The sequence below is a fragment of the Cyphomyrmex costatus genome, unplaced genomic scaffold (genome assembly GCF_001594065.2).
Source record: "Cyphomyrmex costatus isolate MS0001 unplaced genomic scaffold, Ccosl1.0 scaffold275, whole genome shotgun sequence".
Taxonomy (NCBI): Eukaryota; Metazoa; Arthropoda; class Insecta; order Hymenoptera; family Formicidae; genus Cyphomyrmex; species Cyphomyrmex costatus.
Genome location: NW_017276855.1, coordinates 261539 through 277611, shown reverse-complemented (window position 1 = coordinate 277611; position 16073 = coordinate 261539). Strand labels below are relative to the sequence as shown.

Genomic DNA, 16073 nt, shown 5'->3' with positions numbered 1-16073 from the left:
ATTGGGATAAAAAATTATAATTATAAAATTGAATAATAAAAGAGTTACAATGCAAAAATAGAAAATTAAATAATAGATGAGAGGCATTCTTCTTCTGAAACTAGTAAGAAATACGTTGCAATATTCGGTTTCTCACGTATTCCACAGGCGTCCCTTTATCCGGCGAAATGGAGGGCGAAATGCAGTCGACGTTGGCATTACGTAAGCGATGCATGTAACTCCGCTGGCTGTGCCCGATTATGTGGGAAGCCGATCGCAGCGGCGTATCTGTGAAAACGGCACATGCACACGCACAATCGAGAGATCGAATCGAATGTGTGATCACTGAAGCGTGACTTCGAGAGCGGTTTATGTACCCAGGCACTCTCTCTCTCTCTCTCTCTCTCTCTCTCTCTTCCCTTCTTCACATTTGTAGGATATACTTCAGATATCTTACATCCTACTTATATCTACTAGAGGTAGCAATTGGGTCCAGAGATAGTCGGGCAGCTTTCTCGAAAATTTCTGTTCCGCTAATCTAGATCCCGATCCAGGATCTCTCGCCCACACAATAGCAAAGAAATTCGATAGATAGAAATATTCTTCGGTTTATATACAAGGCGAGTGTTTATGAATTTTAATATAGAGATAATATGATAAATTTTTGGAAAGAAAATATAATTGTAAAACATTCTATTTTTTATTTAATATTTTATTAATAAGAGTAAAAAATGATATTAATAAAAAAGATAGAAAGAAGGTTAGAAAAATAAAATCCTTATTTAAGTTGCAATATACTTCCAAACATATTGTTAAATTGATACCTACAATAAATTAATAAAATTTATTAGTTAGTATTATAAAATAATTCCTTTCAAATAATTTACATTTTAAACACAGGTTTGCAACAATTTATAAGAAACGAAATTAAATCATTCTCGGAATATTCTTTATGAAATAGTTAAATCGAGTATGATTTTAAATAAATAAATAAATGGAAAAATAATAAATAAACTTTTAGACAATTATCCAATTTTATGTTTCGTTCTCGTCATCTCTTTCAGTCGTTGCTTCTTCTATCGGCCATTTGCCCGCAGTCGCGGCTGGATCTACAGTGGTCGGTGGATCGGTGATTACTATGGGCCCAAGAGGTTCCGCGGTCTGTTCTTCTTCCTTGGGAGGTTTTTCCCCGTGTTTATCTTCATTCGAGATTTCTTCGATACTTGGTTTATCCCCGAGGCCTTGAACGTCTTGTGACAATTCCATGGTGACATCGGGCATCGGTGGTACGAGTTCCATCGATGGTATCATAGTTTTTATCTGACACTGTCGGCCCATGTAGCCCAAGGGACAGATGCATCTGCAAGAAAATTGGATTTTTTCTAATATTTCTAAAGAAGTATTTCTAAAGAGACATGCTCATATAACTATTATACAATACATGAAAATTGAACATTATAAGTAGCCAAATAAAAATCATTATTTGTTAAATTTTAAGCAGAGTTCATATTACGAGTTTAGAAATTTGAAAAATAATAGAGTATTACTCTGAGTTTTTTCTTAATAAAGAAAAATGATATGTGATTAATTTGTAATGTGATGATAAAAATAATGACGTATTTATAACATGATACAATTATAATGTATGAAAGACTAACATGTAATTAATTATATTTGGGGAAAAAAGTTGAATATAAAACCTACAAATTACTATTCATATTATTTTGCAACCACGATCTGGGATTGTATTTTACTCTGTCTCACCTATAATCGCCTTCTTCGTGATTCATGCTGACGCAAGTAGCATTATTTCGACAAATATCGGGATGCTCATCGCAATAAGTGAGTTTCTCATCACACAGATCACCGTCCCAGCCGGGTTCACATCGACACTCCCATGGTCGTTTACATGACCCATGTACGCATCCAGGGTACGGAACGCATTCAGTGCAATTGGATCCCGTCCAGCCAACGCGGCATCTACACGTATTTGGTCGCCTGCAGCTACCGTGTTCCCGGCTACATCCATGCGCGCAGATCGCTAATAAATACATAGTATTGTAATATATTATGTCTTATATTATTAATTTGTTAATCTGTTTATTATAATATTAGGAAACCTTGATATATTATGAAGTCATTAGAGTTAACTTAAATGATATTATATGTATCAATTAGAAAATGTGTTTATGGATTCTTTTAAAAGGAAATAATTTTTGTGTGTTATTTTTCTGTATCTATCTGCCAATTATTTTATTACTAATTAAAATCTTATAACTTTTAAGTATAGAAGACTAAAATTGATAAAGTTTTAAATCGGAGAATAGACTCCCTTGGTACATAACTGTATAATGAAAAATTGTTAACTTTAATTTTAATGTAATTATTATGATATCATATTAATTATTATCATATTAAGTCTTAGTTTAGTATTAAAACGTATTATTTAGATTAAAAAAGTTTTTTAAGAATAATTTTTAAATAATTAGTTTGATATTAATTTCTTTAAAAAATTATTTTTTAATTTTTCATAAAATTGCAAAGGTATAGAAAGAGATAAATGCAGTATTATATTTTATATATGTCAATTCTACCGAGGGGTTTTTAAAAGAGAAATATTTCTTCTTCGAGAAAAGATTGTTGAACAGCAAATATATGTACGCGATTTAAGACAGCATTTTCTTTTTTGGACATGCCTCACGCATCTCAATATATATATATATATATATATTTTACATATTGTCAAAGTCGGTTAACAAGAATCTTATGTATACGTTATAGAAAAATTCCTTCTCTCTCATTCTCTATTGTCCGAATAAATAAAAATAAGATGATTCTCGTTGATAGTTACGTTTTAGTTTATTCTGGGAAGAGTTTCTCTTCTATTTGCTCTCGGGAATAAACTTACGTGTTTGACAAAGCAGTCCGGTCCAACCTGGATCGCATCGACACTCAAGGGGTCCTTGACAGGTCCCGTGAGCACAACCCGGCAGAACTGCGCACTGTTTGCACTTAGAGCCTTGCCATCCTAAACGACATCTGAAAGAAAGAATACGTCAAGCTTTGATTTTTCTCTTTTCGACACATCTGTGCCAATAGAATAGAATCTTGAGAAAAGATCCTAAAATTTGAATTATGTTACATTTCTTGCATCGAAGGTTTCCAGTTATATCTAATATTATATCTTTAAATTTGTAGAATATTCTTTTTATATTTTGTAAATATAATATTCTAATTTTCTAAATACATAATTTAATTCCTTATCATACTCTATCGTTCTATAGTAATATACTTATAATATATTATTGTAATATATTCTATAATATTACATAATAGAAAATCTACAATAAAAAAATATTTTAGCCAAACAATGATAAATGATAAATGTTATAAAAGAAAGCAAATAAATTTACAAAATTTGTTTTCGGTAAGTCTAACATTTCGGTGTCAATAGTTTGTAAAATCAGTCTTGGCGAAAAGTATTTGCAACAATTAGAGCATGCACGTGAACGCATGTAAGGAGGTACAAGATTAATCACCTGCATTCGCCGGGTCTGTCGCAGTAACCCTGACTGGAGAGGCAGTCGGGCGCGCAAATGGGCTCAGAGCAGAACATGCCTTTCCAACCGGGATCGCAGGAGCACTCGAAGCTCACGTTACATCTGAAAGTGAAAATTTCAACGTTGAGTCCCTGTCTGTCTATCGAACGGAATCGATCGATGGTCACGAGAGACTGCTCCAAGCGAGGAAGCGTTTCGTGTTACACGGAAATTAGGCTCCTTCGTTCAACCAAGGTGAAAGCAAAGCGAAGCTGATACGAACTGTTGTTATTCAAGCAGCGTTCAATTTATATCGTACGTGTGCGGCACGATAAATCGTGCCGCATTATGGGCACATGGGCGCTACATCGATATCTAGTATAATTGTTATGGAATTATCATTTATTACGTATTACGAGAAATCGATCAACAATTAATTAAAGAGTTTAATCTTTTAATGAATATATTATGAATAATATTCGATTTTCTCACTCACCGTATGTATGCAGAAGAGAAATGTAAAATCTATGTAAAATCTAAAAATATATCTCTTAGTAAAAATAATACAAAAATATATCACATCTTATTTGAAGAAAAATTTTATAAAATTAAACTATTGAAAAATCGAATAAAAAGAATCTTAATGATATATTGATGACAAAAATTGACGATCTATTAGTTACGTTATAAGACACAAAGAGTTCTAAATTAAATGAAATAATTAAAGTTATACATAATTAAAATTAACTATTATGAGTTAAGTTAATGGGGGGTAATGTAATATAATTAATTTAATTTTTAGTAATAATTAAATATGTGAATTTAGTAAAATATATTAATGCTCTATTATTATTATACTTATATTATACATACATATATATTATTTAATGTGTAATATTTGATTTTAATAAAGAAAATAGATATGTATAATATTTTTTGCTTGATTGTAGTTCAAATTTCTTGCAAGATTTGTTATGTTAATGTAAAGCTTTGAGAAATTTATATTCTCTAAAGTGCACTTTTTCTTTATTGCATATATCAAATAATTATACCTTCCATGCTGACATCCTGGTAAAGCCACGCATTTATCGCACAGTTCGCCGTAGAAACCCAACTTACAACGACATTCTCCTGGTCGTCGGCAGTAGCCTTGAAGAGGATCACAACCCTTGCGGCAAATTGGCACATCACATAGATCTCCAGTCCATCCTAAATAATGTTTTATTATAATTGATGAAAATATGCCATACCGGTCTAAGCTGGATGTCAGGTGCTTCTTCTATATAATTATGTATGAATATTTTGTATAAGCTACGTATGTAGATTTTTTATTAAAAATTTCGGCGCGCAATCAAAAATCTACATAATGTAATGTATACCTATAGAAAATATTCACACATAATTATATAGAAGCATCCGACATCCAGTTTAAACCGCTACGGTATGTTATGTACTCATCGGTTTGAATTCTCACGGTCCAATAAGAATTGATATCGTTTTATTATAATGTTATATTATATTAGAAAAAAATAATACAAATAATATTATACAAATTTTAATCATTTATCATTAATTTTTATCTTATAAATTGATTTAATTTACTTTATAATTTAGCTATATAAAGTATAATTTCTATTTGATCTAATTTATTGAATTACTCTCTTTATACCTGGCAAACATTTTACTTCACCAGCTTCATCGCAAATATAATGCGAATTTGGATGTTGAGATGCCGGTATTTCGCACGCTTGCTTTTTCCATTTTGGAACATACCTATATAGATAATCAAAGTTAATAAAATCGATTAAAGCTTATAAATTAGTAATAAGATTTTATATTCCCGTCAATCCGAGGAAATAGTGACATAAATACCTATCGATATCTATTAATATGTAAAAGTTGCGAAATGTCATCGCGAATGTTTCTTTGCAGATTCTTTCTTATTTTAATAAATCAGATGAACGCTTATTAATAGATCTACAAATATAATACGTTTTCTCGTGTGAAAAAGAAGTTTTAATCACTATCGTGCCAAGGAAAACGACGTTCGAGAATGGTTGAAGAATGTGTGAAGTTGATTAACGCACAGAAAGGATTACCGCCCACTTAAGAGATAATCTATCTTAAAAATCACTTAGTTAATGCATTCTTGAAGATAAGAAACTGTCGATTTTTTTTAGATAGAATGACATTGACACAATTAGGATTCAACAAAGCCTCGTGTGCTATTTTAATCATGATTTATATCCTTTTAAACTTATTGATTATATCAGGGAAGATTAAGATTAAGTGATTCATTAAGAAAATGAGGAAAAAATTTATTTTTATTATTAAAATGAGATAACAATTAAAATTTTTTGATTGTTATTGAAAAATCTTTCGATAATACAATAATAATACAGATTTCAAAAAATTTAAATTTATAATTGTATAATAATTATAATTTTGTAATAAATATGATAATTTTCAATTCTGTAATAGAGATAAATCTATAACAAATGACAGACCTTAGAAAAAAGTTCTTTCAAGTTTATTTTTATAATAGACACAATCTTACAATATATAGACACAATAGGTATACAGTACGGACAAATTATTATAATTGTTCAATGTTTAAAAAATTTAAAATTATAAAATTGAACTTGGAATAATTATATAGACATATATATATTGAATTTTATATAAAAAACTATTTAGGATTAGCCACTATTTTTAAATGAATACATACGATCTAAGCAGATTCATGCTCGCGATTTACAATACCTGGGCCCGACGGCGAGTCCGACGGGCAGCACGGAGGCTCCTAACACTGCAGCAATCCTAATTAATCCATTGTTAGCATTCGATTGTGCAAGTTGATGAGGAAAGTTGACCAGAAAGGTGACGAATAGTAGTGGTATCATCATCGTGGCTTGACTTCCGAGTCAAGACTGGGAGGACGAAGACGTTCAAGGCGAAGCCTAGGATAACGGGACCTTGTTCGAGGTCACGGCATACTTTGCACCGTGTATGTGTGTGCATGTATCGTAAGTAACGTACGTTCGCCTGGTACAGCTCTGACTTTTTCGTCGACTCATCGCGTCATTCGAGTTCAATACCCTCTGTAGCTGAGAAGCGAGGCTGAAGAAAGTAGTGAGAAAGATTCTTCTCTAAAAAAACAAAAAATTATTTTCAAAATTTAAGGAGAGTTTTCTAAGATATTTCTCCGAGCTAGTTACAAGTAATTACTTATAAATAGTTTTTTATCCGATTCTTTTTCTTCGATAAATTAATTTTTTCGAATTTTGAGATACCACAGAAAATTAGAATTTCAGATTTTAAAATGTTATCTTTTTTTTTTAGTTAAATCAACGGAACTATATATTTCTAAAATGTGTGCGTGTGTGTGGGGGAGGGGGAAGGGGTATCAGAAACAATATTTCTACAAAATCTATGGAATTGTTAGGGGTCCAAATGGAATTTGCGTTAAAATTTACGGTGTAAAAAATTGATGAAGGTGCCAACTTCACACACGCCTTGGTTTATGGATCTGTAAATTTAGCTCGACATTCTATTAATGTAAAAATAGTAATGACAGTTTCAATAGCACTTTTCATAATTTTACAGTTTCTATAAAATAAAAAAGTCCTGCACTTTTTATAATAAAAAAAAAAGAACAGAAAAAATGAAAATATAATCGGCTAACTTCGCAAATCTAGCACATTTTCTCTTGTGTAGTACAAGAAAACGATAAATATTACTTTTAGCATAGTACTGTCCGAGCTTTTTGTTAGTTTACGATCGTTATGGCATGTTCTCATCAGTTATTAATTTCAACTCTCACGGTCCAATAAGATTTGGTATTGTTTTTCGTTAGTATTACTCGAATTCTATCAATTGATTAAGAATGGATAAGATGATCGTTCTTAAAATGCAGGAAATGTACTTTAATTTTTGTTATTATTGGAGTTGTTTTTTAAGTTACATATATTGATAGAAAACAAATTCTATATTGTACTAACAAGAATTGTTTGTCAAAAGAAGTAATCGTTTTCTTGTACTTCAGAGAAGGAAGTATCGTGCTAGATTCACGAAATTTGCACATCATATTTTTATTTTTTTGTTTTTATAAGATACTAGTTTTTATAAGATTATAGAACTATGAAAAATGATATTGAAGCTTTTTTTTTATATTATATTATTTATATTGAAATTATTTTTTTATATTAATAAAATGTGCTAACTTTAACGTCCTAGGTATAAGAATATATAACATAAAATAACGAAGAGTTTTTAGTCTTGACGTATATTTATTTAGTTACAAAAATTACAATATAATACAAATATTATACAAAACTGCAGCTATGTATTTACAAATAAATATTTGGAGTTTAACGCTGCTTGTCAATTTTCGGCGATAGGAACTCTTAGAATTCAGTCTATTCGTTGCATTGCATTGAGCTAGAACAGCGTTTATATGTCATGTACCCCATCATGTAAAAAAGATATCTAAGAGTTTGTAAAATTTCAACTAATATCGCTATTTTCTTATTCACTATATCTTATAACATTAAGTTCTCTTTGTACATTTGATCTTCTAATATTTCTTTGCTTTCACACACATAGTTATTTATAACAAAATATTTACAAAGATACTATTAAACAATTTAATAGCATACGAATCAATAATGTTGAATTATACATTTCGCAACGTATGCATCTGCATTTATACATTCTGTCTTTTTCTTGTTGACAATTTTGCTTAAAGAGAAAACTGATATTCTAAAATTCAGTTTAATATTAATAAATATATGTAATAATATTAATAATGTGATCTATTAAATTTTACAGCATTTTCATATAAAATTTTTTTCAAAAAAATATTATATTTATATTGGTCATTTCTATAAAAAGTATAAAAGATCTTTTTAAAAATCTTTATCGTTGAATATGTTTGATATATAATATGAATAGTGTGTATGTCAGGAATGTGAAGATGGTTTGTTTGCTTTCGTAGCAACGCGTTATATTTACCCTTCATTATGTATACTGTATTACAAGCGGAAGACCACGCTCTTTCATGAGAGCAAGTAAAGTCCCTGAGTTGTTCTTGCTAAGTTAATAAACAAGAAAAAGAATTCTATTAAATTTTTTAAAAGATTATCTAGCTTTTCTGAATCACGTTTGCCTTCTCGCATTTTGCGTTTTGCGTGCTCGTATTTATATCTTGTGCCTTTACACTCGTGCTAACATTCGTGTTTGTTTCGTTAACCCACAGTAGATTGTCTGTGGAATGACTATGGTGTCCGTGTTCCAAGTTGATCAGCACTCGATTCATTAGTTTATTTTGCAAATGTTGCTTCAAGATTTTCTCCTTTAGTATTTTTTCCGATTTTGTCAAGCCCTCCTCCACTTTACTATTTTTGTCACTCTTTATTCGATTTCTTCTAAATAAATATATAATAGGAATAGAACAGAAGAGTCCCACCGTCAATAATATAAAAATCAAAATTCTCAGATCGTTGACGTACTTAAATAGGTCCCAGATCGATATTTTGGGAGTCTTGCAGTCTCCAGTGTCGACAACAATTGGATAGCTACCTGGGCCGTCGTTGGTGGCTACTCTGACCAAATATTTACCGCACGGCAAGGAAATCTGTGCCGATTCACTGTCTGTTACCTGTAAGGATAGAATCAACTTTCAATATGCTAATAGAACTAATTTTAAACATCTGATTTTTAGGTTTTGACATTACTTATAGAAAATGTAGTTTTATTCGTTTGTAAGATATTTGATCCAAACAAGGTTTATAAATGTATATTTATAAATGCATAAAATATTTTGTTATTGGGAAGAAAATAAATTTTAATATCACTATTAAAATGTTGTTATCAACTTTTATTACTTTATTCCATCATTGATACCTTTTTTATTTTTTAAATTAAAATTCTTATTTTTCTTTCGAAATTTAAATATTATTTGTTATCAGAAAAATGCCATTTTACTAAAATTTTTAGATATATGAAAGAGAAAAGCATAAATGCAGAAGACTATTGTAAATGATATTTGTTAGAAACTTGATTTTTGATAATACATTTTGTTTTTTTCAACTAATTGTAACGGATTTAAGTTTATTTAGAAGCACTGCTTTGCTTCTCGGAACAGTCGTAAAGAAATTGAATCGATTCGTATTCCAATTCATTTACGAAACATTTAATTACCTGATTGCCCATAATACCGTCTCCCGTCTCCTCCTGCCAAGTAACAACGAAAGACAATTTATACTGTTTCTCTTTCACGGACTGGAATTTAAAGTAATTTGACGTAATCCTTTTGTGTTGATTCTTCAGTTGAATTTGCCAATCCTCCCATGTAATATAGGCCTGATAGAGAGGGCCACCTGCTTTGAGCAATTGTAGTTTTGGCCACCATTTATCCCAACTATAATAATAATAAAAATAAATAAGAGAAAGGAAATTTAATATATATCTTACTTAAAAATTACAGAAGAGTAATTAAAAAAAAAATTTTTTTTCAATTATAATATTTGCATTTTTTTTTTAAACAAACTCATCACAAACATCATTTAATGATAATCGTAATAACCAGGACATAGTATATTGTTTTTTGTTTTATGTTGTGGACACATCAAACCTTTATAATCTCTAACCCCATAACATTTTCAAACGTTCTTGTCAAGTATGAGATTTATCTCTGTCTAGACTTTTTGTATTTTTATATATATTATTTATATATATATATTCTCTCTCTCTTTCGTTTTGTGGAAATATCCTGAAGATCACATTAAAGCAAATAAAATACCTGTAGTGTTTGACCATGCCATCGTCCGTGGCGACGATGATCCAGCCGCCCGGTATCACTGCAGGCTGCTGTTTTGCGTAGAAATAATCTTCTTTTTCCCACATTCCTTTCTCATTTTTTTGCATTATTACGGCAATGTCATAGTTATTTAAATGGAAAGTTTTATTTTCTTCAGGAGCTGGTAATTTAGTCGGATCATATTTGTCTTCCTCCATCCCGCGCGTTTGATAAAATGTGTATGCGGTTTTGCAACCTTGAATCTGGAAAAGAAAAATATTATAAGATCACAAAAAAGTGCATAAGGAATGTATCGTATGTAGATATTATACATCAATTTGTATGTGAGATAATGATACAATTTTATAAGTGTATATTAATTGAAATTTTTCTATCGATTATCGATGAGTCGATTACTTTATGTGATTACATAATATTTTATAAATCTTAATTTCTTGCAGGATAAGTTAAAATTAAAAAACGTAAGAAGTAAATAACTTCTCTTCCTAAATCTTTAAAAAATTCTGATTTTTTTTACTAGACCCAACATTATCCATACATTGGAACTTCCTGGAAAATTGACAGGTAGCCATTTTCAAGGATTTTGCCCTCTACTATACTTTATCTATTGTACGAGATCGCCCTTTCTTTCCTGTAGAATTGATAGTTATCCTCAAACGACAATCGAGATTTTCTTCGCGCTTGAACGACTATCCCCTTTGCCCCGAGGCGTAATGAAGGACTAGAAAGACCGACCTGCGTTACCTGCACACTTGTAGGTTTGGAAATTCGAAGCCGCGATCAAAATTGACGATCTAAAATTGCGTGTAAATCTGCTTCGAAAAGATTTAAAAAAAAGATAGCTGTGATACGAATGAAAAAGTACCTTTCAAATTCCACTCGATTGTATCTTATATTATTTATATTTTTTATTGCGGAACAAATATTACATAAAAATATTAAGAATAGAGTAAAAATTTGGAACTATATTAATTTCGTACTTCTTTAAAATATTAAGAAAAAACATCTAATGTTTGTTATTTATAATTAAATAATTAAAAGCGGAGTATATATACAACATAAACAAAATATTATGTAATTGTATATGATATATAAGTGTGTAAAAATAGACAAATTAAATAAAATTGTATATAAACAAATTTAATGTACCTATACGTAATAAAGAAATATACATATAGGTGTTGATATAAATGACGAGTTTAACAAAACGTGAAATTTTTAGTCGTATATAATTTGTCTAAATTAAAATTAAATTAAAAAACTGAAATATAAAAATTAAAATACCAAATTAAATATAAAAGGATAAACACTTTTTGTTTACTTACATGAGATGTGTGTTTATATATTCGCGTGCAATCGATTTCTTCTTTGTTCCAAAAACTGAAGGTTTCACAAGCGTTCCAGCACTGAAAAAATAAATCTAAATGAAAATCTTATAACTTAATTTTGATAACGGAATTTTTTAATATACAATTTTTTAATTCAAAATCTTATTTTTAGAAATTATCGAATTCCTTGGTTTTTAAATTGCTAAATTTTTGAATTTTTAAATCTTTTTTTTAAAGAATTGAGAAGTCTAGATGAGAAAGATTTAGCGGCAAACAAAAACCTCTCACGGTATGTATGGGATGCACGAGAAGAAAGAGGAGTTACTAAAGGTAGAATGAAGAGAGGAGGTTTGATGTAGAAGAAAGGGCAAAAAAAACGTTGAATCAAGCGATTTAACGAGAGAAGAAGAAGTGAAGAAGGAGGAAAAGAGAGCGGAGCTCCACGAGAAGGTAAAAAAGGGGGGACAGGCGAAAAAGAAGGGGAACTGAATTAGCTCCAACCTGTTCCGGGCACAACAGGCATCGTCGTTGTCGTTGTCTTCATATTTATTGGGGTACCGACTCTCGAGTGGGCTCGCCCTGTTCCTAAATTCTTTTTGCCCTTTTCTTTTCATAGTCTATCTCTGTCCCTCCTTTTTTTCTCTCTCTCTTCCGATTCTCGATTACCCTTCTTCGTCGCGTACCCTTGCTAAAGCCCGAGTCTCCGCTTCGGAGAAACGAAAGGCCCTGTGGTTTCTTGCTAATGACATTTCCCGAAAGCCACGCCGAGATGTTCCCTCACTCCAAAAGAAATTCAGGACCACGGGTACATATTTTCATTTTATTAATTATTTTTATATCGTACAGTTAAGTAGGCTAATTATATTCCGTTTAAAATGTATATTGTATGATTTATTATTATCTTTTTTATAGAATCGGTCAATTTTCAGCACTGATTAATTAAAAATCCATTTAGTGTTATTTATTAAATTGTCAATCGATAGTAATAATCGGACTCAAGTTATCAACTTTTCTTTAATAAAGTAATAAAACAAGAAGTCATCCTAATATGAAAATTAATGACTTATATATCTGACGATGACTAGTAAAATAAAACATGGATGAAAAGAGCAGTAGTTAGAATATTTGTCGAAGGAAAATTGAGAATAATAGAACAGGGTCCAAAAATTGTGAGAAAATGGAATAGGGGAAAAATATTAGCTAGAAAAAATATATGTACACCATTGTGTGTGTGTGAAAAAATTGTGTTAAAAACACATTTTTTGTGCTAAATGATCCACTCAAATTTATGTGTTAGTTTAACAAGATGAATATATCAGAAGATACATAGGTATATTGTTTTTTTTCTAAAAAAAATATGCTTCCGTAAATTGTTTATATAGAAAAATACATTTTTTAAAATAGAACATCGCATTTTTTTTATTACAGATAAAAATTCAGTCTTAAAAAGACGTAAAACTTTTATTTTTTTAAAGAAGTAGGCAGAAGCTTTCTTTATTCCGAAAAACTATTATTTCTCCTGTCGATTAAAACAATCATGGTCTTCTTCGTTCTTTTATCGTTTGATGTGTCAGTGTATGGATCGTCCTTTTTTCTCGAAGAGAAGGAAAAGAAGGTGACCAACTGTATAGTGTTCGTTAAAGGTTTATTCCCGTCTTTTCTGCAGGCTGTTATTCTAATGCGAGATGCTCCCTTGCCCCTGTATTCGTCATAGGGGCCCACGCATAAATTTGTACGTTCGGCCCCCTCGCTCTCGTGGGACACGAAATCGACGGATCTCCCGAAATTAATGGACACCCCCTTTAGCATAAAATGAGCAACGCCCTCGCGCGCGCGTTGTTGGACGTCTCCCGAATCCCCCCTGATTGTGATTCTCATCCATATGTGCTCAGGGGGTGGCGACCACACCTTGTGATTTTCCATAGCACTCTTTCAAAATCGACACCTAAAGATTTATCGATACCATATCCGATTTCCGGCTACAATTGGTGCCTCTTTTTGTCATGTAGGGTACGCATGACATTACGTTACTCGAACGGTTTCTTTTTTATTTTTAAAATTTAGAAACTCTTTATTAGAAACTCTTATTACAAACTCTTTGAGAGAAAAGGGCACTATAGGAGTCAGGCGCAGATAACTTTACGCAAATGCTGGTATATAACAAACAAAACTTCTTTATTCTAAAAATGTGCTTACATGTTTCGGCTTATTTTTGAGCCTTCTTCAGAGACAAAGTAGTAACATAAATAAAATGAGATCAAGAGATGTTTAATTTATTGCATAAGTTATCTGCTATATACTTGCGTAAAGTTATCTGCGCCTGACACCTAGTGCCCTTTTCTCTCAAAAAGTTTTTATTTGATTTATAAGAAGTCTTTGTTATTTAAAATTATGATATGTTTTTATTTTTAACAGAAATATCTGTGTAATATCAAAAATCTTTAAATACAAATTGTATTTTTTGTGTATAATTTTAAGTAAAAGACAGAAAACTTTATATTTATATATCCATTATAAATTTATCGGAAATAATTAAGTTTATTAATCGATTGATATTATTTTTACTCATTTTTGCAATTATTGGGGTACTTTTTAAATTCTTGTATGCTTTTTTTAGACCATGGTTTTTTTTAGTAGAAATATTAATATCGGAATATTTAAACTTGAAGTTAAACGATTATTTTGAAATAGAAGAATAATTCTCTTATGAGTTATTGTTTTATATATTTATATACATTTTTTAATTCCAAATTTTATTTTGTAAAAAATATAGAAGTTTGGTAAAATGCATATTATATATAAATGTTATATTATTGGTTTTTTGAAATATCGCAATAAAAATCTTGCAGTAAAAGTATACTACGCATATTGCATGCATTTTATAAATAAACTTTGTATTAACTGAATCTGATAATGGAATCGTAAAATCTTTAATTACTTTATCGATAGATTGCAAAAATTATGACAAATATATCTAATATTGTTTTGCGTTTACGTTTCCTGATTCTAATTTTGGTTTTAAAAGCAGCACAATTGATTCATGCTACTGATTAGAAATAAGATGCATTATTTTTTTGAAATTTTCCTTAAAGAAATTATTGCAATTATTTTATATATATACCAATTGCGAGAACCGAGGATTTTCTAGAATAGTTTAGAATATTGAAACTAGAAAGGATAATGTGATATAAGACGTTCTTATAATTACCAAATTACAGTCGTATACTCGGCTGTTGATATTATTTATGTTCAAGCAGTTGCCATCGACCATGTGATGTCGTAAGCACGATGATCGGCACTGTGCGATCTTGATGATCGGTCCGAGATCCAGACTGGCGGCTACCAAGGCCAAGGTCGCGCAGAATATCAGCGCCGGAAGCCATGCGATCTCCATCCTCATCCTCGATAACAAAGAACCTTATTCCTCACTTTTTTTCCACCACAAAATTACTATTATTTCCTTTCGATTAAAACTGCAAGATATTACGCGGTTTAATCAAGCACAGATCGTGCCGGCAGGACACGAAGGCCACGGGCGTGGATTCTACAAGCGGAATTTCGGTGCGACTGCAGTCCTTCAGGGTTTCGGAACCTCCTTATATAACCGCGCGTCCCCCACTGCGCGCTCCCCAAGTTTTCGTGGGTCCCCACCCTTACCGACTTGCCATGAAGAGCATCCCTCATAATTATACGTCGTTTCTCAGCATATGGCCTGCCCCGAGGTTTCAGTCCTGACCGAATTATTCGGCCTACATGAAATGTAGGCCAGTTTGCTGAAGGAATTGCGATGCTACAAATATTTCATAGCTTGGATTAGAAGATTCTTTGTAAAACAAGTAATTCTTTTTTCAATAACGAAAGACCTTGTAGATAATGATAAATTGAATAAATAAATAATAATTGAATTAAAATAGTATGAAAATGCAAGCTAATATTTAATGTAATTGATGTAGCATTTAACAATAAGTTTCTTTGTAACAAATTTTTTAAATGAGAAATAATTGATATTTTAAAAAAATTTCTTTAGTTTTTTTATTCTTTGAAAAGTTTTCCATCGATACAACGGCGATATCGAACAAAATACAAGAAATTAATTTAAATTTCCATTTAATTTTTTAATTATTTTATCCTTTTCAAGCCAAAAATGTGTAACACATAACGTGTAAGATATAAAAAATATATTTTGTAATTAAAAATTTAATATATACATAAATTATAACTCTTAAGTGTATGTTAATTGTAATTGTTATTAAATTCTAGTTATTATATTCTAATTAACATTAAATTCTACGTTATTACAAGATAAATAATATGATTTTCATACGACACACGAGCGACGAAGAACAAAATTTAATTTATCCCGTGAACAAAGTTAATTTTGATTCATATCCAAGTGCCGCCAAGTAG

At 30.7% G+C, this 16073-nt stretch overlaps 2 protein-coding genes across 2 annotated transcripts; both read right to left on the bottom strand.

Moving 5' to 3' along the window:
* Positions 1-856: 856 nt before the first annotated feature.
* LOC108774828 (CG1567-like) lies at positions 857-6434 on the bottom strand. Its single transcript, XM_018541035.1, has 7 exons — positions 6282-6434; positions 5188-5291; positions 4571-4727; positions 3519-3641; positions 2888-3018; positions 1744-2020; positions 857-1339 (listed from the first exon to the last, which is right to left on the bottom strand). Exons 1-7 carry the CDS (start codon positions 6422-6424, stop codon positions 1015-1017), a joined length of 1260 nt encoding a protein of 419 aa, XP_018396537.1. The 5' UTR covers positions 6425-6434; the 3' UTR covers positions 857-1014.
* A 2045-nt stretch (positions 6435-8479) lies between these two features.
* On the bottom strand, positions 8480-15060 carry LOC108774829 (uncharacterized). The gene is made up of 5 exons (XM_018541037.1): positions 14875-15060; positions 11664-11744; positions 10321-10580; positions 9720-9939; positions 8480-9177 (listed from the first exon to the last, which is right to left on the bottom strand). The coding sequence occupies exons 1-5, from the start codon at positions 15058-15060 to the stop codon at positions 8662-8664; spliced, it is 1263 nt and encodes a 420-aa protein (XP_018396539.1). The 3' UTR covers positions 8480-8661.
* Positions 15061-16073: the final 1013 nt, after the last annotated feature.

Excerpts from the sequence above, each read along its gene's own strand:
- LOC108774828 (XM_018541035.1), bottom strand. The coding sequence starts at position 6,424 with ATGATGATACCACTACTATTCGTCACCTTTCTGGTCAACTTTCCTCAT. Across the intron at positions 4,728-5,187 it reads TGAAGTAAAATGTTTGCCAG|GATGGACTGGAGATCTATGT; the intron begins GTATAAAGAGAG and ends AACATTATTTAG. Across the intron at positions 3,019-3,518 it reads GACAGACCCGGCGAATGCAG|ATGTCGTTTAGGATGGCAAG; the intron begins GTGATTAATCTT and ends TCTTTCTTTCAG.
- LOC108774829 (XM_018541037.1), bottom strand. The coding sequence starts at position 15,060 with ATGGAGATCGCATGGCTTCCGGCGCTGATATTCTGCGCGACCTTGGCC. Across the intron at positions 11,745-14,874 it reads GAGTATACGACTGTAATTTG|TGCTGGAACGCTTGTGAAAC; the intron begins GTAATTATAAGA and ends TTATTTTTTCAG. Across the intron at positions 9,178-9,719 it reads ACGGTATTATGGGCAATCAG|GTAACAGACAGTGAATCGGC; the intron begins GTAATTAAATGT and ends CTATCCTTACAG.